This window comes from Motacilla alba, chromosome 18 (genome assembly GCF_015832195.1).
Source record: "Motacilla alba alba isolate MOTALB_02 chromosome 18, Motacilla_alba_V1.0_pri, whole genome shotgun sequence".
Lineage (NCBI taxonomy): Eukaryota > Metazoa > Chordata > Aves > Passeriformes > Motacillidae > Motacilla > Motacilla alba.
The window spans coordinates 119,883-144,303 of NC_052033.1; the positions used below are offsets into that span (position 1 = coordinate 119,883).

At 37.6% G+C, this 24,421-nt stretch overlaps 1 protein-coding gene across 13 annotated transcripts in view; it reads left to right on the plus strand.

The window, feature by feature from the left end:
* The window catches only part of SPAG9 (sperm associated antigen 9), a 62,389-nt gene that overhangs the window by 29,960 nt on the left and 8,008 nt on the right, over positions 1 to 24,421 (plus strand). For 4 of the 13 annotated variants that reach the window (XM_038156858.1, XM_038156861.1, XM_038156869.1 and 1 more), the window contains 23 exons: positions 877 to 1,030; positions 5,142 to 5,352; positions 5,846 to 5,945; positions 6,533 to 6,654; positions 9,210 to 9,224; positions 9,727 to 9,784; positions 10,235 to 10,387; positions 10,477 to 10,528; positions 10,947 to 11,077; positions 12,213 to 12,269; positions 13,119 to 13,292; positions 13,957 to 14,086; positions 14,339 to 14,431; positions 14,735 to 14,902; positions 15,582 to 15,753; positions 16,842 to 17,069; positions 17,765 to 17,993; positions 18,387 to 18,509; positions 19,055 to 19,135; positions 19,606 to 19,673; positions 20,848 to 20,996; positions 22,049 to 22,220; positions 23,195 to 23,308. In XM_038156858.1, the coding sequence (XP_038012786.1) occupies positions 877 to 1,030; positions 5,142 to 5,352; positions 5,846 to 5,945; positions 6,533 to 6,654; positions 9,210 to 9,224; positions 9,727 to 9,784; positions 10,235 to 10,387; positions 10,477 to 10,528; positions 10,947 to 11,077; positions 12,213 to 12,269; positions 13,119 to 13,292; positions 13,957 to 14,086; positions 14,339 to 14,431; positions 14,735 to 14,902; positions 15,582 to 15,753; positions 16,842 to 17,069; positions 17,765 to 17,993; positions 18,387 to 18,509; positions 19,055 to 19,135; positions 19,606 to 19,673; positions 20,848 to 20,996; positions 22,049 to 22,220; positions 23,195 to 23,308 (2,954 nt within the window). The remainder of the gene's footprint in view (positions 1 to 876; positions 1,031 to 5,141; positions 5,353 to 5,845; positions 5,946 to 6,532; positions 6,655 to 9,209; positions 9,225 to 9,726; positions 9,785 to 10,234; positions 10,388 to 10,476; positions 10,529 to 10,946; positions 11,078 to 12,212; positions 12,270 to 13,118; positions 13,293 to 13,956; positions 14,087 to 14,338; positions 14,432 to 14,734; positions 14,903 to 15,581; positions 15,754 to 16,841; positions 17,070 to 17,764; positions 17,994 to 18,386; positions 18,510 to 19,054; positions 19,136 to 19,605; positions 19,674 to 20,847; positions 20,997 to 22,048; positions 22,221 to 23,194; positions 23,309 to 24,421) is intronic. The other 9 variants (XM_038156862.1, XM_038156864.1, XM_038156868.1 and 6 more) reach the window with 3 other exon arrangements.

Sequence of the window (24,421 nt, forward strand, 5' to 3'; positions counted from 1 at the left end):
TTCTTTTTCAGGGCTGGCCACAGTATCCTATGAATGGCATTGCACACAATGGTTTTGTCTCTTGCTAGCAGGAAGAATGAATCCTTTTGTTCACTGAACACACTACTGACTGGGGATTTTTTGTTTCTTTTGAGGGTTACTACGTAAACCTTTGGAATTTCCAAATGCTGTTTGCCATAGGGAAGTAGAAAGAGTGAAGAAGTGAAAATTTGGGATGAAATAATTTGCTTTGCTGGCACAAGCTTTTGTGTAGCTTTAGGGTGAAGTAGAGTGTTGGAACTGATCTTGGGTAAAACTACACAATTTTTAGCTGAGCCGGTTGTAACATTGGTAATTCCCTGACCCAGTTCTTTTCTCTTACACAAATCCATTTCTGTGATCTTCAGGAATAAAATACCCAATGATTTGAGAAGAGTTGCTTGAGGCTTACTGTTTACAATTTTGCAGATGTTTCAGTTGATGATTTAGCTGTTTACTGTTGTATAAATTATGTGGTTATATGGTTATATCTTGGAGAAAAAGGTGCAAAATGGTATTTTTAATAGTGGCTGCTGAAAACTATTTTCAATCTGAAGTAAGGAAACACTTTTGTCTTATACTTCTATTGAACAGGTGTTTCATTTCCGTAAAACTTTAGCTGTAGTGTAAATCAATAACTACTATTTAAAACCATGAAATTGACTTAGCAATTGTGAAATGAGGAATTATTGGGTGCTGTGACACAGTCTGGGTGTGCTGCACTGTGCATATAATGGAGCAGTGTCTGGATGTTTGAACCTGGAATTTTACCACTTCCCTGCTGATTTCAGAGGCCACAGGAAAATAAACTGTGGGACATCTGAGATGGCTGATGAACCCTGCATATCTTTCCAACAGGAAGGAGCGTCCAATATCCCTGGGTATCTTCCCATTACCTGCAGGAGATGCTCTCCTCACGCCCGAGGCTCAGAGGGAGGTGGCAGAAACACCTGCAGCAGAGCACTGGAAATTCCACGAGCTGAGCCAGCCACGGTCCCACACCAGCCTCAAGGTGAGTGCAGCCTGGCTGCATTGTGTGGCAGGAAAAACTCCCATAACAGATGTTAGATCTTTGGGAGGATGGAAAAAACCAAAAAGCCACCAAATTGAAAGAGGGGAAGTAGACCCCTAAAACGTCTCTGTATAAGCCAAATGCGTTGCTTACTGCAGTGAACTTTGAGGGAGCTTTTCTTAGTACAAGAAACAAAGTGTTGGGGGCATTTTCCAAATGAGTGATAATACAGATTAGTTCTCCTCTTATTCTCAGTAGTGGGATTTTTCTTTCTGACTAAGGACCCTTTCCAAAGGTTCCAACTTCTTTTTCTACACTAAATATGTTACAAGGTAGTGGGAACAGTCTAATTAGCTTTATTAATGCTGCTTTAGAAGGAAAGCTTTGGTTACTACATGGGCAGTGCTCTTCATGCAGCCTCTGCCTACTACTAGCTGTATGGTGCAGGTAGACCACAGAGCTGAGAATGACCTAACTTTCCTAAATTAGTCTGTGAGCATGATTTCCCTTACTTGTAGCCTGGCTATAATTCCTGCAATTGTTCTATGTTCCAACTGTGAGAGGGTGGAATAAAACGATCTGCAGGAGTGGAGGAATGGGGGAGTGGTGTTGGAGTGTGATGAGTCTGGGAGTCTAGGGTGCACTCACAGCACAGCAGGAGGATCTGCAGGGTGAAAACTCCAGAGTGTTTAAATTCTCCCAGTATATATTTCCTCATGAAGTTTTTTGGAATGTACTGTTATTTTTGGAAAGGCATGTAGCTGAGAGGAGTTTCCTCTCAAGTGAACCTAATACCTGCCTAGAACAGGAATATCAACTGATGATAACTACAAAAACTATTTGGAGGTAATAGGAATCTATTTATTTATCATGTAGGTCATAAGGAGATAATAGGAAGAGTAAGTAGTGGTTAAGTATAGGGATATCAAAGAGACAGTGTGAGTTTGCTTCTAAAAATTTTTCACTTAAAAAGAATGCTAGTCAGGAGGTTGGATCTTGAATATGTCCAATTCCCTTTGTCCTATGCTGTTAACATTAGTGAATTGGCAGATTTTAGGAAAGCTGACTGAAATATAACTTATGTAGAATAAATGCAAGTTATGACTAAGAGTGGATGGAGATGAGGTAGAAAGGGAAGCTTCTGATTCCGTCTTTCCCCTCAGAAAATTGGCTAGTCCATATTGTCAAAATAGGCTTCTTTGTATAATTCTTATAAAATTAATGCACTGCTAAAATGAGAATTCACAAAATAGCACAAACTGTAGTTGTTCAAATGTATTTATTCAGAATAAGTTCCTTGAGTCCAAAGCAACATCTTTTCTTTGTAGCTATGAATGTAAAGTACTTCTGAATTGAACCTATTGAATAACCTGATATATTGAAGTCAAAACCAGCATTTGAAACTTTTTTCTCTAATACTTTTCTTCTGAATATTTTTAGCATCCAGTACAAGGCACAAACAAGGTTCTCCTGCTTTCTAGCATCTATTTTCCATTCATGCCTGAACATTTTCTTAATAGTCCTTTCCTCCAAAACTATCACAAATAGGGAGCAGATAGGCAGAGATTAAAAAAATCTGTTATTCAGTAGCTTGTGCAATAGTGAGATTGCTGGATATCATTGTAAGATGACACACAGTTATGTACCATTCATTCTTTTCTACTCATTCCTGCACAGCATTGCAGATGAGTTACTCCTTCAGATATAATTATTGAATTTTTAACCTTTTTTTTTTCCAGGAGGTCTTTTGGCAACATGATGAAAAAAGTCAGTTTTGCTAAGTCAGCACAGCACTGAATTTCAAATGTTTAGTCTTTGAGATATTCCGATTAATTCAGTGTCATTTATTTAAATTACTTTTGCTTTTTTTAGTTCTAGAACAAACATTTGTAATAGTTTAATCTGTGTGGTTTCCAAGAGTAAGCTAAAAAATACCATAGATAATAAATTCAGAAATATAAAATATGTGAGGTGATTTGAAATTCCCTTAGGGGAAGGACCATTCTATTCCCTGTTTTTTCTTGTGCTGCCAAGCTATTTTCCTTGAGCTTTGTATGTGAAAGTCAGTGATCGGTTTGTGCTGCATCAGTTAGTGGATGCTCTTGGAATACAAAGATGTAGAAATGTTTAAACAGAGCCAGCAACTCTGCTGAGGTTTTATTTCGCGTTTGTGTGAGCTCTGGTTGCCCTTGGTAAGGGGCACCACTTCCTCCTTTCTGTATCCGCTCACTCAAGTATGAACCAATTATTAGCCAATGCCTCAACTTCACCCGTTCAGAAGGCAATTGGGTAAATTGCAGAGTGTTTTTTTTCTTTTTTTTCATTCCTTTAGAGGTGTCTGTATTTCTGAATACTTTTGACATAAAACCAAATATTAATAATTAATTATTCTGCAATTTACTATAAAACAATGAGAACTGTCAGTAATTGATAGGCAATGAGTGCTGTATTTTTGTTTCTAGGGCTTGCAATTTCAATGTGGAGATGTTACTATAGGATGCAAGCTTTACATTTATGCTGATATACGTAAATGTGTGCTTTCCTCCCCCCGCCCCAAATAAAAATTTTGCCTTAGTCAGTTCCAAAAGGAGAAATCTGTAAGTTACAATTCATAGTAATCTTATGCTAAGTACAAGTGAGACAGTGTACATCTACTGCAGACAGATGTACATGTACATGTAGACATGAAGGTCTCTTCTGTGTATTTTTTAAATAACCTTAAAATTCAGTTTTATTTCTTCCTCAAGAAGGCATGCAGTGAATTTGTGCTTTGCAAAATCTAAACTTGTTTTGTTCTTGACAAGTTCAGTCAGATTCTCTTTAAAAAAACGTCACAGACTTGTCCAGGCGCCCTGCTTTCACCTGTGATTCCCAAACAAACTTTACAAGAACTTTATCAAAGTGTTACTATCCTGCCTTCATTTTGCACACAGCATTCTCAAGTTTTGTCTTTATTTTCCCCAACAAGATTCCTCTAATGGTGTGTGCTAGAAACTATTGGCCTAAACAGGCAGACTTGTTTTCCTCTCTGCAGTGGGCTGTTGTTCACTGTCATGTGCTGCTTAAGTCACAGATCAGACATCTGATGTGGGTCTGGGCATGAATGGGCAGTAAAAGGTGAATGAAGGAGATGAGAGAAGAGCTGAAAAAGGGTTGTTGGTATATTCAGGTAGTGGCCTTTGGTTGTGTCACACACAATCCACTCTGCCCTCCCACACAGTGCTTGACACAGTTCTGCCTGAGTGATGGTCCTAGTCTGGAGTCCAGCAGCTGGATTAAGTCCGAAATTAATGTCATACATATGGGTCTTGACACTGTGTCATTGTGAATTGTTGCCAGGAATCAGTTTCTGAGGAGGAACTGTTTACTGATGTTCCTTGGTTGATCTGAAATCTAACTGGACAAGTAGTTACTGCAGTTCCATGTCCCGCTCACAGTTCAGACTGGAAAGTGCATAAAACTTGAGTGAAGTGCTTGCAAATATGAAAATGTTCCAAGCCAGGTTGGAGAGGGCTGGGAGCAACCTGGTCTAGTGGAAAGTGTCCCTGCCCACAGCAAGGTGTTGGAACAAAATTATCTTTTAGGTCCCTCCCAACCCAAACCATTCTGTGATTATGCTTCTGTGAATTACTACAGTTTTATATTAGTTAAATCCATATTTGCATCAGTTCTTCAGTGACTGCTTTTTAAGGTACCGTGTATATTCAGAACCATTAATTTTATAACAGCTTAGGGAAGATTAGGCAGTTCATTGTTCTGCTAGAAGGACTCTAAGAATGAGAATGCTGCTTGTTTTCTGGAAGCCTTCACAGAGAAGTAGTGACTAAAATTATCAGCTGAGATGAAACATTGCTATTAAAAATAAAGGCACTTTTATGTATCTATAATTACCTTAACAAACGTGAAACAGTCAAAGGCTAAAGATGACTGTACTGGCTTAAAAAACGATTTTTATTCATTTGTCTTTGCATTTGCTTTATTTTCATATGTAAATACAATGATTTTTCATATGTAAAATACAGTGATTTTGTTGTCTGTTCCTTAGTTTATATGCCAAACTCTTCTAATAACACTTTGTGTTCATTTTTTACTGGTAATGGTGCAATTCTAGGATGAGCTCTCTGATGTTAGCCAAGCAGGCTCCAAATGTACTACACCAGCATCCACAGCTGCTTCAGATGTTCCTGTGCTGCCTGCTGAAACTCCTCAAAAGGAAAATGTTGAAGGGCTTGCGAAGGACTCAGAGATGTCAAATGAGAAGCTGGATGTAAGCAAGAATATTGAAGTACAGGTAGCTCAAGAGACAAGAAATGTGTGCACTGGTGAGCTGCTTTAACTTCTTAAAGTAGAGTTACTATGGACCTCATATTTGATCACTTAATTAATTATCTTTTGTTGTTGCACAAATGAGAATGGGGTTTTTACTCAATATTTTATGGAGTACAGAATATTGGTCAGAGAGAAGTTTGTTGTTTATTGGTGACTTTAGTCCTTTTTGCTTCAGAATCAGAATTAAAGACATTTCTTTGGCAGTAGAAAAGGCACAAAGAGTTGTGAAGTGTTGGACATCTTGGTTTCAATTACAGAAGTATTAGGAATTAAGTGATTTGGATGACTTGTGTTAAATTTGAGAGAGACCTAGAAATTCCAGTGTCTGCACTAGAGTATCAAAATCTGTGGGTCTTTTCATTTAATTATTTTGATAAGTCTTTGTACAGAAGTGTCCTAAGTTGGTGATTGATTAAGAACTACTAGATGTAGTTAATATGTCATGATGATTTTGTTTATGGGCATGTACTACTTGCTTTGCCCCAGGGGGAAATGAAAACGAAGAAAAATCTGAAGTTCAGGCAATTATTGAGTCAACTCCAGAGTTGGATATGGATAAAGATCTCAGTGGATATAAGGGTTCTAGGTAAGTTGTGTGTTGTGATTTGAGGAAGAAGATGAATTTAAGAAGGTTATTTAAAGATGCTGTGTATGGGAATTTTCCTTTTCTTGTCTTTGTTTAATTCTTGTTTAATTCTTTATCCTTTATGAGAAGGATAAAATTATCCTGTATGGTGAATCTTAAGGATGTAAGAAGAGTTTTGTGTGAAAGGAGCCCCTTCTCTGACCGGAGGAATATTTTGACCTCCTGCTATTCAGTTCTCTTGCATTCTTGTTATATTAAATGTCTTCCAGTTCAGCTGAGCTGTCTGTTCTTCAGGCATTAGGGCTAAGTCCTGACACAATGAATGAATTTCTATAGCCCAAAACTTGATATGCTTTAATTTATTACAATCCTGTCTAACTCAGTATCAGCAACTGCTTTAAGTTTGAGATCTTGATGGCAGAGCAGTATTTGAAAATAGAATCTAGAACTTGTAAGCCAACTGAAAGCTTGTGGGATTTGTTTGAGGGAACAAATGAGCTACTGGTAAAAAATACAGAGAAAGCTTTTCTTCATTGTGGGAGTGTTATCTCCCTGCTTTTTCATGTCTTGTTTAATTCTCTGCCCAGCACTCCCACCAAAGGCATCAAGAACAAAGCATTTGACCGTAACACAGAGTCACTCTTTGAAGAGCTGTCATCTGCTGGTTCTGGCCTAATTGGAGATGTGGATGAAGGTGCAGATTTACTGGGTAAGAAAGATGCTGTATACACAAATTTTCCTTTTTAGGAAGTGCTTAATTAGTCTTGCGGGATTTGTTGTTATGCTTCATGTGCATTAAAATTGTTTGAGTAGAATCCTAAGGTAATCATTGGAATGCACAACCAGAAGCAAATGTTTCTTCTTCTCTCTGTATAATGATCTTAATCTTTTGGGGCACTTCCTACTATATTCTCCATTTCTCCCTTTATGTTCTCTTACCTAAGGATTTTTTTCTCAAGTAAGGATTTTTGTCTTGAACTAGTTTTAGGTAGTTTTATTCAGGTCGTGCCTGATCTGTAGTGGCCTGGCTTTATCACCTCCTTAGAGATTTTAACTTGAAAGAGAATTGCAGCAAATTAAATGGTGGTAATTTAAGAATCAAACTGTTAATTGATAGGGGAGGGAAAACCCGCATTTCTCCTTCCCCTAAGCATCTTGCTGTTACTTGTATGCTGACTGAAATAAATTTGAGTTTTGAGTTGACCAAGATCAAAAAGGTCTTTAGAAGAATAATCTTTCTATAAACAATATAGCAAGATATTTTTACTATGTAATTGTTCAGGCCTCATTTTGAAATAATGAAAGCTGGTACTATGGAATGTATAAAATGAAGATACTACTCTCAGGTGCTTTCGAAATGAGTTGTGTGCAGAAAATCAGCAGCTTGTTTTGTCCTCTGACCCTGCAAAAATACAGATTGTTAGGACTGTTATCTCCTGTGTGCAATCTGTATTTCTGGTTGTTCAGTGTTCCTCCAGAAACTTATTTTATATCAAACAGGTGACATTTCTGTAGGTATTACTTACTAGGAGTAATGAGCCTATCTCCAGTCTGAGATGGTTTTTCTTTGTTGTCACTCTGAGCAGTGAGGCTCTCCACATCCTTACTGCAACATATTCTATCTAAAACTCTTGGATGTCATTCCATTCTCACAGGGACAACTAATCACACATTTTGCATGCAAAAATACAGATACTGGAGAAGTATTAACATGGAGTAACATCCATCCCTTAGCTGTGATAAATTGATTAAAGAAATCAAACTGTTGTCAGGATGTCCTGATCCTAATGCTTTGTTTTTCATGGACAAAAAATAATATACTTTTTTAGTATAACTTATTTAAGGTTTGTCAGTGAGTTTATTACCATTTTCTGTAAATCTGTTGCTGGAAGTGTCAGTGTGTGCACACTAAGCCTAGGTTTATACCTGCATTTGTTATGCAGAATGTGTTGGTCTGAAAATTTTATTTTAGAATCGTAATTTCACTTTGAGAACAACCGTAGTTCAAAATCTGAAAAGCCACACCTGCATCCAGGATAGTCTGTATGTTTGAAGCATTTGGACCTTTTCTAAGTGAGCATTAAACTTTTGTATAGAGCTGTTTAAAAATAGTTAATTGGGATTGTCTAATCTGTTTTCTCTTGGGCTGCATACCCAGGGGAATATTCTGGTGTGTATGCTTCTTTTTTCAAAAAACCTTTGAAATCTGTTGCTTCTCCAGTTAGGCATTCTTGGCTGCTGCTCTCATACAATAGGTTCTCTGCATTTTTTCCCTGCTTGGTAACTTTTTTTTCTGTTGCACTCTGGCTTTCTAGTTTTTGTTCTTGCATTATAAAAGATCCTGAAACCTGTTGGATGTGATCCTACATACTTTTATCTGTGAATATTGAAAGTGTTTAAAAAGCAATAGCAACTTGAATAAAATCTCTTGATGGCTGTAGTATAAGCGATTTCTCCAGATATTGATAAATTACCCATGGTTGATCTAAGTTACTTCAGTAAATATAATTTACATTTAATCCAAAACCCAGAGAGGGAAAGGTCAAAAGAGGGAACTTTGACTTGCATGTGTATTTATAGATACCTTTTCTTCTTTATCCAAATATCTTTAAAGTCTTCTGCTGCCAAAGTTGCTTAGAAGATTGTGTTCCTAAAGTATTTTAAAAAGCCTCCACCATTAAGATACCTTTTTCATTCATTATGTTAATCTTGAATTAACATAATTTCTGCAATTATCTGTGTCATAATTATTTTGCTGTGCAAGATGCTAAATAATTATTCTCTTCTGAAATTACCTTTTTTAAAATTCTGAAAATTATATTAGGTATGCAAAAAATAGGGTCAGAAATTAATTTCCAGAAATTTAAGTAACACTGAAGTAGTTACTTGAAAAGTTATGTTCACTTTTCTCCATAAGAGCATAGTAATTGGAAACTTCTGAATGGCTTAGAATTTCTTCCAAGGACTGTGCTTCTAAATTATTTTACAGAAAATGAGAGACTTTTATTAAGTTACTGATTCTTATAAGAGGTTTAACCAATGGAAATGGTTGTTACAAACTTAAATTCTTCCACATCAGTCTTCTGTATAAATCCTGCTTCAAATCACATCATATCCCACTTCAGATTTTTGGTGATGGCTTTGTTTTAATTCGCTCTTACTTCCTAAGTCTTAATCTTTTATTTCTCCTTGATCATACTACACCTCACATGAAATGTTTCTTGTTCTTGTTTTTGCTATACATGGAATGCATGGGCTTTAAAGACCATAATTTCTTTGGTAAGGTATCATTTGCTCTGGGGAAATCTGCAGCGCTTTCACAATCTGAACTTTATCCAGCATGTCTTGTGTCTATAACTGATACACTTTGGTATATAACAATCTATTTATAAAAGATCAAAAAGCAATAATGATAATGGTGTAAAAGACAGTTGAGCATTTTAAACTGAACATTTTGTGGTCTAATACTTCTGCAACATATGCTGTGTTTGGTTTTTGACTTAGTACTGTAACATCATCTAAATATACAGTGTAGCAACACTGGCCTGTCCTTAGGTAGGGATGTCTTTGGGCTTTTTTAATTGAAGTCAGGCTGGGAGAATGTGGGAGGGAAGGCTAATTGTAGAAGGTAGATTGGACCTGAAACTTCAGATAGCTCACAATTCTTCTGACATGTTTGTCATGCGTAAAATTCATTTGACTTTAGACAATGGCAAAACATAACTTTTGTAAAAACATCCATTTCATTTGCTAATTTAATGTGTTTGTTTCCTTTGGAAAGGAATGGGGCGTGAGGTTGAAAACCTTATTTTGGAAAACACTCAGCTGCTGGAGACAAAGTAAGTGAGAATGTCTATGTAAAAAATACTGACATTTTGTTATTTCATTAGATCTTCAATATCCTGATACAGAATTGAAACTATACAAATGTGCTCTCAGTTCTCAGAGTAATGGGGGTGTGAGTATTGTGAATTTGTAGGTGTATTTGTCTGAGTTGGTCTTCTTCTAGAAATTAAGGACCTAATAAGAAAAATCTGCTTTTATCCTTGTAAGACTCCAAGAAATGCACTGCTGGTCCTGATGAGATCAGCTCCCTGTCAGAAACACAGCTTTAAGTGCAGAGGCAAATCCACTGGAACACTGTTGAGGGATAATCAGCAAACTATTTATCAGTACTTTTTTCTAATAGAGAGAATCTGCATATGTTTGAATGTTGGAGATTTGGGGGGATATGATTTGACCTCTAAGAAAGCTGTCCTTATAACCATATGTTTTCAATGTTTGTGTAGAAATGCGCTGAATGTAGTGAAGAATGATTTAATAGCAAAGGTGGATGAATTGACCTGTGAAAAGGATGTACTACAAGGTGAATTAGAGGCTATAAAACAAGCAAAACAAAAGCTTGAAGAGAAGAATAAAGAACTGGAAGAAGAGCTGAGAAAGTAAGTTTAATTCTATGATTGTAAAAAAAGGAAAAGAAGAAAAACCCTACTATGGTATTTATTGCAGCTGGTTTTTATTTTCTATTTAGAGCTCGTGCAGAAGCAGAAGAAGCAAGACAGAAGGCTAAAGAGGATGATGATGTAGGTGTTTATGTGTGGTTTTTTGTGTGTAATTCAATGGGACATTAGAAGTCTGTGTGTTTAGTGAGTGCTACTAAATCTTACTGCTTAATAAGTAGTGGTAAAGTTCCTCCCTGTATAGAAATGACAGAAGATCTAAAGAGCACAAGTAAACTTAAATTGATAGTAATTAGTTTGCTTGCTTTCCTCTCTGCCCACTGTTATCACACTCTTTTTTTGAAAAGCTGTTTTCATTCACATTATATTGCATACAAAGGATGGGAGGAGAGGAAGGTAAAACCCAGATTTCCAAAGCCCCGAACTATTTGAAATCTGGAATTGTGCCCTAGCCTGGCTGTTATCAGGAGGCAGAGGGTGGCTCTGCAGGGCCCTGTGGTGCACCTTTGTCCCTGCCACGTTTGTTAACTTGTGTGCCCAGAGCGATGTCCCCACGGCACAGCGGAAACGCTTCACACGTGTGGAAATGGCCCGAGTGCTGATGGAGAGGAACCAGTACAAGGAGAGGCTGATGGAGCTGCAGGAGGCTGTCCGATGGACTGAGATGATAAGGTGAAAAGGCTTTTATAGAATCTTTGACCGAGCTCCTTGTGATTTTTAGATGCTGGGTGGTCTGGTCAGCAGGTTCATTGCCTTCTGCTTGTTTTCCTCATGACCATGAGGATCGTTGTTTTTAAGTTAAGGGCATATAATTTGTCAGAATGGTTCTTGGTGAGACCTCAGTGAAGATGTGTTACTTCATATGATGTGAAATACACCCATTTTTTCAAGAGGTGCTTATTCTGGAACAGTTACAGAAGTTAGTAATTGTAAATCACATTAATCTGGTGGGCGTTAAAAATTACTCTGTGTGTACACATGCCTTGTGCTGTCAAAAGAGGGATAATGTCGTCTTCAGACTGAACATAATTCCTTTGGAAAGACTTGGGTTGTTCAGGATAAATCAGTTTAAAGATGTCCAAGGCGTGTTAAACATAAGCAATAAAGATGGTGATTTGGTCTCATTTGCATCTTGAATATTCAGTTGTTTGGAAGGTATGGTTTGAAAACGTAAGTTTTCTGCCTCAGACCAACTCATCCTGTCCCTGACCACAGGTACTAGAGGCTGTGGTGCTACCTACTGGCCATGGACAGCAGTGACATGTAATTGTTCCCATTGTCCTCATGCCTGTGACCCTTTAGGAGGAAAAATGTACATTCCCAACAGCCATGGCTTGTTCTTCTGTAGCTGTTATCTGCTATAGAAATCCTCTCCTATCTCTAATCTATGGCTGTGGGAACACTTTATCAATTATTTACTGATGTATTGAAGATTAATAGACTTTAAAACAAAAAAAAAAAGTTAAAATATTCAGTAGGGGGCAGAATAATTTAAAATGGTTTGCTGCTTTCTTCAAGCTTTTTTTCATTACAAAGTGTTATGCAGACTTGTCTCTTCTGTCAGAAAAGTTGCCAGTTTGTTTGGGATGCAAAGAAATGTGGATGAAGTTTATTATGTAACTTCATTTCCTGTAGTAGGAATTTCAGTATTGTGCTCTGATCAGTAAAGAAATAGTAGTGTGAAAAAACAGGCTTTGTTATTTTCAAGATGTTATCCTTTTTTAAAAATAAGAGTTACACACTGTTCAATTCCTTTTCCTTTTTTTGTTGTTGTTTACTCAGTAAACTTGGAATTAATTTCTTGTAGAGCATCCAGAGAAAATCCTGCCATGCAAGAGAAGAAAAGATCAAGCATTTGGCAATTGTAAGTATAGAAACACAACTTACTGGCAGAAATAAATAAAGACCCTAACCAATTAGCTAGCACATTTGTGTATGTTAGCTAATTATTTTTTGGCAAATGAAGATATCTTAACAATTCTCCTTTTGTTGCGCAGCATGCCAACTCGGTAAGCTTGCTGTGGAAGACAAAATGTATTGTAAGCTGCAGCATGCAGTGAGTGGCTGTGCACTTTGTGAAGTTAAATGCCAAAGTGGTGGAATTTTTTTCCTAGCTGAATGTACACCAGGATTCTTGTTCTGAACATTTTTTCCAGACTCATTTTTATGGTGAAAAGTAGAAACCTGAATAGCATGTGTGGGTTGCATTTATTTCAGCTTCTTTGCTTTCTGGTGAAGTACAGCTCACCCATTGTTACATTCTCCTTTCTGACTTCAAGCTCTTTAAATCTAAACCAGTATTTTTCTCAACAAGATGTTTGTCAAATAATCCTTTTGATGTTGTGATTTGCTGATAACTGTTTTATCTTGTTGCATAGAAAATAGTGGGGTTTTTTAAAGTTCTCTGCATGAACTAATGACTTTCATAGAACTATCTTCCAAGTGTGATGTTCACATCCTAATTTTGTTGGTTCCCTGTAGATGTTAATTCAAGATGAAGTTCCCATTGAATTTGATAAATAGGATAATAATCCTTTAAGAATTTTTCTTATGGATATGAGTTTTGTGCTTTGAGAGTGTTGCTGAGTGTGTTGGGCTCCAGTTTCTTACCTTAACTGCCTTGAACAGGCTGGCATATGCTGTGTTTTGCCTGCATAGTCAAATTTGGATGTATCTGACAAATCTTGACTCTTGTCTTTTTCTCTTCTTTTAGTTTTAGCAGGCTCTTCAGTTCATCCAGCAATACAGCAAAGAAACCAGAACCTCCTGTCAATGTTAAATATAATGCTCCAACCTCGCACATTACTCCATCAGTCAAGAAAAGAAGCAGCACCTTATCTCAATTACCCAGTGACAAATCGAAAGCCTTTGAATTCCTCAGTGAAGAGTAAGACATTTTGGGTTTATAGTAGATATGCTCTATCAAGTGTTTACTCTTTTAGTCCTCTGAGATTACTAGCATGCTGCTAAGTGAAGTATAATCTCCTGAAGAGAGTGTTGATTCATAAGGCATCAAGATAGTGCAGAGTGAAATGTGCAGCAGGGTGAATACTTTGAGCACCTGGCTGAAATATTCTACTTGGTAAATACCACTGTCTTTCAAGAAAGTGCATTTAGGCACAGGAGGCAACACTTGGTATGCTTTTATATGAAAATGTTGTAGCTGGGCAATAACTCTACAGGTACTTAAGGTTCATTTAAGAGTCAAGCTAACAAGAATCTGTAATTTTTTTTTCTCCTGTGTTTTGTTTTGGCAGTGCATCCTTGTGAGTTACAACTTTTAAAGCTCCTAGCAGAGCTACACAACACAAGTTAATTTATTTTAAGGATGCTGGCAATAGATTTTCTGGTTTTACCGGTTTTTTCCCCAATCCCTTAAAAATAGCCCACAGGAAACGTGGTGTTTTGATAGGTGAAAAAAACCTAGGGATATCCTTGGTAACCCAGTGCTTCCACAGTGATCTTGATTATTGAGTTTAACAGCAATTCCCTTTACACAAGAGATTCTAAAGAGCATATGTAAGAAGTTCCTCAATCGTATTCTTGCCCAGAACTGAAGCCAGTTTAGCCTCACGCCGGGAGCAGAAGAGGGAGCAGTACCGCCAGGTGAAAGCTCATGTCCAGAAGGAGGATGGCAGAGTGCAGGCTTTTGGCTGGAGTCTACCTCAGAAGTACAAACAGGTATGGTGTTTACAAGTGTAATGGTAACAGCTTCATGTTTTGTTGCATTTGAAGAGAGTGATTTCACAGCTTGTGTTTGATTCCAGCTTTTTTTTTTTTGGTTGAACTTAGCAGTAAAGAATCTTTCTAAAGGAGACAACAATGCAAAACTCTTAATTGTGTTTAATAAATTCTGAGCACCTCATTCCAAAGATTGTAAATCTCTTTTAAAGGTAAATTTTTTTCTGTTTTTTTTTTTTTTTTTTTACCTAGGGGGCAAATGGTGGACAGGGTGAAAATAAGATGAAGAACTTGCCTGTACCTGTTTACCTGAGACCTTTGGATGAGAAGGATACCTCTATGAAGGTAGGATGTTTCCAGTGATAAGAGACTTGGGCAAACTATAGCTTGAATATTTTTGTTTTGGACTCAATTACATTCTTTTTCAAATAAGTTGTTTTTTTAAAAAAACATACTGAAGAAGAATTTATGTCTCAGGAAAATGTATATGACTTGAATTGTAATTAATACCTTAAAATGGACTCCGGATATGTAATAATGTTGATATCACTTAGTATATTTAACAACACATGTCTGTCTCTTTTTTTTTTTTTTTGGGATATCACATTAAGTTTGAGATTAAAGTGAAACATTTCTTTTTCTCCCAAGCTGTGGTGTGCTGTAGGGGTGAACCTGTCAGGAGGGAAGACACGAGATGGAGGATCTGTGGTTGGTGCCAGTGTGTTCTACAATGATGTGACTGGTGTGGATGCAGATGGCAACAAGCAGCTAACAGGATCCCAGAGTAGCTTAGATAAGCTAGATCAAGAGCTCAAGGTAAGTCCACTGCAAGGCACATTTAATAAATTATATAGTTATACACCTTTACTGTGTAACTGTAGAGTACTAAAGTATTTTCTAATCAGGTTCATTGGTAACAAATAGAGTTTTCTTGGTTAGTCATTAGCCCAGGATGTTTGGGTTATTGAATCCAACTATTGAATACTTTTGAATCTTCCCTTGCTGGCAAATCTCAGGAGCAAATAAATTTTACATCAAAATGATGTACTGCTTATACCAGTGCTGCCTCCTTTAAAAACCATTCGTGACAGACCTGTTTACATTCTAACTGCCATGAATGGAATTCATATTAAGGGCATAAAAACAGTCTAAATTTTCAAGTGCTTTGGGATATCACATTAACCTGTGGTGATACTGAGTATGGCAGTTGGCATGTCAATAATGTTTTCATTTTATACTGGTCTAACTGTATAATTATGCAGTGTAATAATATTTTATGTATTTTTAATAGATTTCTGAAATATGAGGGAGCTTTATACTTCAGATACATAAAGAACAAGTAACTACGTGTAGTTTTACAATGGCATTGAAGATACTTCCTACATATTTATGTATATTTCTGTAGGTGAAAATGTAAGACCATAAAAGATCAAATGTAGTAATTCTATTCTTATTCCCCTTTCTGTTGTTCATTTCTACCTTTGTTCTCCTTCAGGATCAGCAGAAGGAACTGAAACACCAGGAAGAATTATCCAGTCTAGTTTGGATCTGTACTAGCACACATTCTGCTACAAAAGTTATCATTATTGACGCAAACCAACCAGGGAATATTCTGGACAGTTTCATTGTTTGCAATTCTCACGTGCTTTGTATTGCCAGTGTGCCAGGTAAACGCTTGGGCTGGTTCAGCTTCTGCTTTTTTTAGCTGATTCTTATTCAGTTTTTCATATGCAATGAAAACCCACAGATTTGTTACTTAGTAGGATGAAAAGCTACTGTAACAGAGCAATAAGAAAGTGGTAAGTTGTACATTAAACTATTGCATTTCTACCCTACTCTTTCACTCTTTAGTTGTCTGTTGACTTACATGAACTGAGAATCAGAGAGATATCAACAGCCAAGGGGAACTGTTTGTTTGATGTACTGTAAACTCTGCAACAGTGTCGATATTTCATGGAATTGTGAAAATCACCAAAAGAATAATATGTTTATTCCTTTTTTGACTTCTTCAACCTCTTGAAGATAAGCAAGCTCCCTGCAGAGGGAATCCTTTTTGCATTTGAGTGTATTTTAAGTCTTGAAAGTATAAGAGGATTGGACATGAGAAAAACAGTTCTTCTTCCAGAACCAAGGATCTATTGCACCTAAATTCTTCATAAAGATATAGATAGGTGCCCTTGTATACCTGCACTGTTATGAAATCTGATTTTAGAGGAAGATATAGTTTATTTCAATTTTAATTATTTGGAAAGCTGCAGATTGACATAGATTGAATGACATTGTAGTGCAACATATGTCAATCTTGCTTTTTTTTTTGTGAGCTTTGTGACAGCATCTTCCACATTTGCTGATTATGTGAAACTAACTTTGCAAATGGGGCTGTCTGCATGTTTAATCTCTGGAGAGCTCATTGAGTTTGAAGGTTAGTTATTAGATAGAGAAGTGATTCAGCTTTATCCCTATGAAAAACATCCAGTGACAGGGTCTAAGAGAATGGCCTGAAGTTGTGTCAGGGGAGGTTTAGGCTGGATATCAGGAAAAGATCCAGTGCCCCACCACCCCCTGGGGAAGAAAGGGCTCCCCAGGGCAGTGGTCATGGCACTAAGGCTGCCAGAGCTCCAGGAGCATTTGGATAATGCTCTGAGACAAAGGGTGGGATTGCTGGGTGTTTGTGTAGGGCCAGGAGTTGGACTGGATCTTTGTGGGTCTCTTCCAGCTCAGGATATTATGTTATTCTGAGTTTAATCTCTTTCAGGGGCAAGAGAAACAGACTACCCTGCAGGAGAAGAAGGGTCCCAGGAAGCAGATTCTAGCCAAGTGGACAAATCCTCCCTGTGTGGCAGTATGACCAGCAACAGCTCTACTGAGACTGACAGCCTGCTGGGGGGAATCACTGTGGTGGGCTGTACTGCTGAGGGTCTCACGGGGGCTGCTGGTGCCCATGACACCAATGGGGCCTCACCTGTGGCAGAGAAACAGTCAGGTATGTGATAAACACTACAGATGTGTCAGGGCTGGCCAAACACCTCGAGATGCAGCTGGAAATGAGTAGTGCAACTACTGAGGTTAACAGTGTATAACCTGTGATAACATAAACTCTCTGTAAATCTGTAAATTGTAGCTGAGAAAGTGGTGGAGTTGACATGGAATGGGAATTGGCAGCTGCTTCTTATAGGTGCTTTTGAGAGAATTCTTGTGCCTGCTCTAGAGACAGATTTTAATGTAGTATTTGAAATGGAGATCTTGCCATAGAGTGACTAAAATAAACGCCTTGGATTTTGTCAAGTCGTAATAGAGATTTAAGTGAAACTGATTATTTCATAGACATTCATACTTTTTTTTTTTGTCATATGGCCTGCAGAGCTGTATGGTGATATGATTGTCAATGGATATGTGGTGGTTGGCCTTATTTACTGCTGTCCTAGTTAATAATTTAATGGCCCGTCTGAGCCATCAGGTGGATACTTGAAAGTGCATTTGACATTTGTTTATACAGCGCCACCTGCTAAAATTTGGGCATTTCTGTTGTGAAGTTTTTTGAATCTGATGTGGAAATTGTAACTGTCTGGCTATAACAGCTATTCACTTCAGTTTTGATTATCAAGTTCTGGCTGTTTTAAACAATAGCAAATTTTATCGCAGTTGTTAAAAAGTTTTTCAAATTTGTTTGTTTCATAGATATTGCAGCTGAAAATAATTCAGTAGATGAGAACATTCCAACGGCAGAGGAGGCAACAGAAGCAACAGAAGTCAATGCAGGGACAGGAGAAGACACAGCTGATATTGCACAAACTGGAGTCTACACAGAGCATGTCTTTACAGATCCCTTGGGAGTGCAGAATACAACAGAGGCATCTCCAGTGTATCAGCCTAAGTACCTAGTCTCAGGCCTCATACCTCTTAAAATGTATTTTTAAAAAGTATAATGTTTGTAGCACATAGCATGGAGACAAAATAACTACTTTTTTTCCTTTTTAAGTGTGTTGAAGTTCATATAAGTAGTCTTGGTGCAAGACTGTGCTTTATGACTCTCTTCTGCCATTCCCCAGAGGTAATAATATGGACAGGTTTGAATGGAACTTGCTTTTCCCTGTAAAAGTAAATGCCCACTTGAAGAAATTCATGGTTATTGAGGTTTTTATCTGTATTGTACTTTGATGTGTGGTTACTGTGTTCTTAAACATCTCATGTACTTCAAAAGCCAGTGTAGGAGCTCTCAATTGTGAAGTAAACACCTGGCTTATAGCCTGAGTAATCTGTGCACTTCATTAAATGTATTTTAACTGGTGTTTTTTTCTAGTACTGAGTCAGAGTTATATAAGGATGTTGCAGTTCTGCCAAGCGAGCAAGATCTAGTGAGAGAAGAAGCACAGAAAATGAGTAGCCTTTTACCGACCATGTGGCTTGGAGCACAGAATGGATGGTAAGGAAGTGCTAATCTTGTTACATTTATTTGTAATCATTACTTTAAACTTGCTCTTGTGCCTAGAGGCCTGATAACCGTCTCAAGTCAAGATTAAGCACAGGATGATCTCAGGAGAGCCAAAACCTTGAATGCTTTGCTGCAGTTTTTAGGCTTTACAGAATTCGAAGGAAGTATTGTACATGATTAGCAAGTCCTTTTTTGTTAGATAATGCTTCATCTGCAGAGAAGTTCTGGGGTTTTTTTTGTATTCAAAGAAATTGTTATGGTCTGTTAATTACATAACTTTCAATATTTTAGTATGCTAGAAAAATGTATTGTAATTTTTACTGCAGGTGGATCTGCAAGGGAGTTTGTAATGCTTTAGCCCTCTGAAAAAGCCATTCTGCTGTTCATGTAGTTCTTCCTTTCAGTGAACACATAATTTCCAGTAGAATATGAAAACTTGTTTTCCCTTTGATTGTGGATTTCAGTTTAAAAGGGTTTTGCTTGTGGTTGTTTTTTGTCTGGTAGTGCTTTTAATCCCTGCTGATTTGTCTTTGCAGCCTGTATGTTCATTCGTCAGTGGCCCAGTGGAGGAAATGTGTTCATGCCATTAAACTTAAAGATTCTATTCTCAGTATTGTGTAAGTGCTGAAAGAATGTCATGTAAATCATAATGAATTTCTGTTAAAATACTTTCCAAAGTAGTTTTATATTTCCTCCTCAGATATTGGGAATGTCAGTTGCCATAACTGCCTGCATGCTCTTTGAGGGACAGTGGAAAACTTCTAGGGAGGAAGGAAAATAAAAGGAATCTTGTACCTGTTGGAAATACATAGCCCAAAGGATGAGCTGTAGCTATGCAAAACAGTTATAGGTTGCTATTTTTACTGTTTTCCTCAGGCATTGTAACCAGATATATTTCAATCTCTCTAAACTGGATTTTGATCCCTTGTTACATTTCTTCTCTTGAGCTATATTGTAGAAATCAAAACTAATAAAAAATGACTGTAAAAAATATGCTGAAATATGAAATGTTTATACCTAGTTTTAAACCTGCTTTCTGAGCAGAGCAATCTAACAGAGTGTGTTGTTGTGCCTCCTTTTTCTTCAGACATGTCAAAGGAATAGTCTTGGTTGCACTGGCAGATGGGACACTTGCGATCTTTCACCGGGGAGTTGGTAAGGATTCTGTTGCATCTGGAAACCAGGGAATTTTCAACAGTAGTTAGGAAAGTAATGTGCCATTTACAAGTAATGTTTTGATAATGTATTCCCCATTGACCTTTTTCTGGGTTGTCATGAGAAATATTTCTTGCTATGTCAGTTGCCGATTCAAGTTCTGGTTTTGCACTGTTGTGGTGCATTCGTGGAGTATTTTCTTACTCTGAAATGAGAAATGCGATAGATCTGCTAAATAGGGAAAAGCCATCTGAAAGTCTGCTTTATCGTCTCTCTTGCATTTTTATTATGCTCAATAGTCATGTCTTCTGTTTTATTAGTAATAAAAATTGTCTCTAGGCAAGTCCTTCAATGAGAATTTTGTAAGCATCCCTTCAGAATTTCTGCCCAAACTGCTCCTGAACCAGCTCCATTCTTCAGCCTCCAGAAACAGGACCTGGAGGTTTTACTATGAGCAACTGAAACTTACCTATTAGTTTTTCCTCCCTATTCATTTCATCTTTCCCTTGTGATGCTTAAATCCTTGTGCTCAGCATTTAAAAGAATTTAAAAGGTTGCACAAAACTAAGGCAAATACTGGAAAAAATGCAGCTGGGATGAAGTTGCTTTTAGTGGTTTTGTTTTCTTTCTTTTTTTAAAACTCACTGCAGTGGTTTACAATACCTAAGCCTCTCTAGTGAATGTCATTGATGATCTGTGGCCTTAGTTCAGTCTACAGAAGAATTTTAATTGGTGTTGAATGACAAAATTTAGTATGTTTTTAGTAGATTTCAGGTGCCTTTTTTAAAGATCTTGCAGTGTATTTTAAAAAAATCAGCACTGCCAACACTTCTATGTTCAGCTAAGCAGCAGGTGCCTGGTGCTCTGTGGGAAGCTGTTTGCTTTCACAGGTACTGGTCCTAGTCAAGCAGAGCCTGTAGCACAGGGTAACCTGCTGATTTAAAAATGTTTTGCTAGATTTTTAACCGGAATCATTGTACAACTTTGTTTTTTAAAAAAGGTAACATTTGGGATGTTAGTTGCTGTTATTTTAATGAGGAGCCTAGCCATAAACTTGTACAGATTTACCCAGATTATTACAATGCTTTTAGGATAGTTGCTTGTACTTCTAAATTTTCCTTAAACTAAACACAGGTTCCTGTGAGTTTTACTTTTTTTCTTCCTGTTTTTGCAGATGGTCAGTGGGATTTATCAAACTATCACCTCTTGGACCTGGGGCGGCCGCACCACTCTATCCGGTGCATGACAGTGGTACATGACAAGGTCTGGTGTGGCTACAGGAACAAAATCTATGTTGTTCAACCAAAGGCCATGAAAATAGAGGTAAGTTCCAATGGTGATTAAAATAATTAAATGTTGTGTTTTAATGCTGCAGCTCAAACTTCAGAGTAACTCCAGAAACATCTGTTTTCATCAGTACGGAAACAGGCTACCTAGCAAATTTGTTTTACAAAATAGTTGTTTTGGAAGACTTAAAGCTATGATGAGACAGTTCTCACTTATTGAAACCGGTTTTTGGGAGATTTAGTTCTCCACTTCTGGCTGGCCAGAAACTGGAAAGTGTGCTTGTGCAGAGCTTGTAAGACCAGCTCCCAGCTTATTCTGTGTGTCTCATTTTGTTGTCCACCCATGTGCAGAGGTTGGTAAGTGTTAATTTGGAATGTACTCTCCTTCCAGTTAGAGAATAGTTTATGCAAGGTGTGTGAGCTGGTGTTTTATCTGCAGTGTTTAGTCTGTCATCTCAAGAGCAGAAAGTGGCTGAGGTTTCTGCAAGCCTTGAACAATATAAGTGCTTCAGCTCCTTCTAATTGTCCTGAGACATGGGCCAGGCCTTTGAGGGTGACTGCTCAGCTCTTCTGAAAATATCAATCACTCACTAATAACCTGGTTTTGTGAAGAAGAATATAAATATGTATGGGAAAACTGAAATGAAGTTCATATAAAAGTGAAATTTATTGTTTTGCTGGTGGATAGTGTGTATTTTGCACAAGGTGGAGTTGTTTATGAGTCAGTCATGATGGAACAAGGAAGAAAGACCTTTTTTGGGCACATGTACCTTGTGCTGTGGCAGCAGGATCTCAGACCAAAAAGGTCCAGGTTCAAAGGAGACAGAAGCTGGAGCAGGCTGGGATGAAATGTGTAAATGAAGACCGAGTAGCAAATTACAGCTTTGCCTTCCCTGGGTGTGATCTCAATCAGCAATTTTAGAGCATCACATGCTATTTGTAACTGAGCTAAACACTGTCTGTGGTCTTGCAAATCAGAGGGTTGTGCTTGATTGAAAATTGCCAGTTCAGATTGTATGAGAGTAACTGAGAAACCTTTCTTACTCTTCCCTTTGTTTACCTTCTGATTTGAACCCCAATGTTTCATAGAAGTCCTTTGATGCCCACCCAAGGAGGGAGAGCCAAGTGAGGCAGCTGGCATGGGTTGGGGATGGGGTATGGGTGTCCATCCGCCTGGACTCCACCCTGCGCCTCTACCATGCCCACACCTACCAGCACCTGCAGGATGTGGACATTGAGCCCTATGTAAGCAAAATGCTCGGTAAGTTCCCAGGAAAAACTGGTGTGTTCCTGCTATCTGCAGCTTCCTTTTCCTGCTAGAGATCAGGCAGTTCTTACTGCAGATTTGGGGTAAAGGTGGGTGGAAAGGCCAGTTAAAATCAGTTTGTGTAAACTTGAATCTGGAAGTAGAAGCCTAATTCAGTCTGTGAAGCAGGATGGGGGTGATGAGTCATCTGTTACAATCTGTTGACCTTACCTGGTATGTAAAGTGTCCTTAAAAACTCATAACTAATGAGTAAAGTGGTGGTTGAGTTGGGCAGGCACCAATAGAGACACTACAATCTTTCTCTTTTTCTATACTGATACAAATTTTATTGCTAAAAATGGGAAGAATCCATTACCTGCCTGCAAAAATTGCCTAATTAAAAAAAACACCAAAAAAAAATACCCCTCAAGATAGGAAATTTTTATTGCTGTTGAACCTAGTAAGCTTTCTGATTATTTTCATTAATATCTGTATAAGAGCAGTTTGACCACGTACATTACGCAACAAATACAGGTAATTAGACTCTGGGAAATCCTTCACAAGTCACTGCTGTGCATTGTGCATTGCACATGGCTGGTATCAGCCTTCTGCTCCCCTCATCTTGCTAACAAATGAGAAATTAATTTTAATGAATTACAAACCACTATCTTCTATCTGTAAACTCACTTTTTTGTTTGTTTTAAAAGCTGGTAAGCCCCAAAAGATTTTACTGTGCAGCATTAAGGGCCTTTTTTGCTTTCTCGTAGCTAAGATTAGACTCGTGAAACATAGGTTCTCAATTTAATTACAGTGTTGTAGCTTTCTAGGTTATCTTTACAACTTAAATGTGCTCCTCTACTTTGTTTCTGTCAAAAGTGGGAGGGAATTACTTGTCTGTGTGATTTGGGAGTTGGATTTTAGTTTCTCTGTTGTAGAACTAAAATTATTCTTGCTCATAATTTTTGATGAAAAGCGTCTTTTGTTTTTAGGTACTGGTAAACTGGGATTCTCTTTTGTGAGAATCACAGCACTTATGGTGTCTTGTAATCGTTTATGGGTAGGAACAGGAAATGGTGTCATCATCTCCATTCCATTAACAGAAAGTAAGTAAAATATCAATGAATAGCACTGTGCAATATGCTGTAGGCATAAAAAAAAAGTATTAAACACCATTCAGATGCTTGCTAATGGATAGAAAGCTTCGCTGCCAGGTCTGACTCTTTCAGGTTTGTAACAGATCAGGCCTGTGTGATGTTTAGCACCTATATCTGTGTAGTGGTTACAATTACCCTGAGAAAATAACACATATCCAGAATCTCCTGTACTGCCATTTGAGCAGAGTTGGCTTGAATCAAAGGGACACTTTGAAGCCTTAGAGGTGTTCTGAGTATTAAGAGCATTGGTAGACGTTTATTGCTCATACAAGATGTCATTAGCTTTCTTATTAATGTTATTTTTGATTGCCATCACAAAATACATTTTTCTTTGATTTCAGCATGTTGTTGTTGTTGCTAATACAATTTGATTGGCTTTAATTTTTGAGAATTTATCACAAAGTGGGTATAAAGGACTGGAACAGAAGTAGCACAGACTGCTTTAAAGGAGACGTTCAGAATTATAGGAGCTGTAAATACATTCAAACGGAGCACCAACATCCAGGTCAAATTCCAATCATGTAAATCCTGGTTTTTGCTTCATAACAGACCCCAGACTCTTGTCATAGGCTGAAACTAATTGAGGGCAGTTGAATCTCAGGAGAGAAGACAGGTCAAGGGCAAACCAAGTCTTAAATAGGTAAAGCTTGGGAAGAATCTCTGTGTAAATTGATTGCATTTAAACAACAACCAAAAAAAAAAAGCCCCAACGCTTGTGCCTGAGACTAATATTATAACAGGTGGACAGAAGTTTCAGAAAATAAAATGCAGACCTATGATAGTCCTAATTGTTAATTAGAAAATAGTGCATTCTGACAGGTGGAGTTTTAGGGTGATTTAATAGTGAAAACTCTTCATGTTGTATCTGCTTTGTTGAACAGCAAACACATGCATTGTTTCTCATGTTATTCCATTGCATTGTCCATCCATTCAGTAACTGTCTTTTTTTTTGCATGAATGTACTAAGGAAGGACAGACTTCCCGTCATGGATTTTGAGACACACTAAATCATGCTTTCAAAAGAGTTTGTTTTTAAACCAGGAATGAATGTGAAGAAATCCC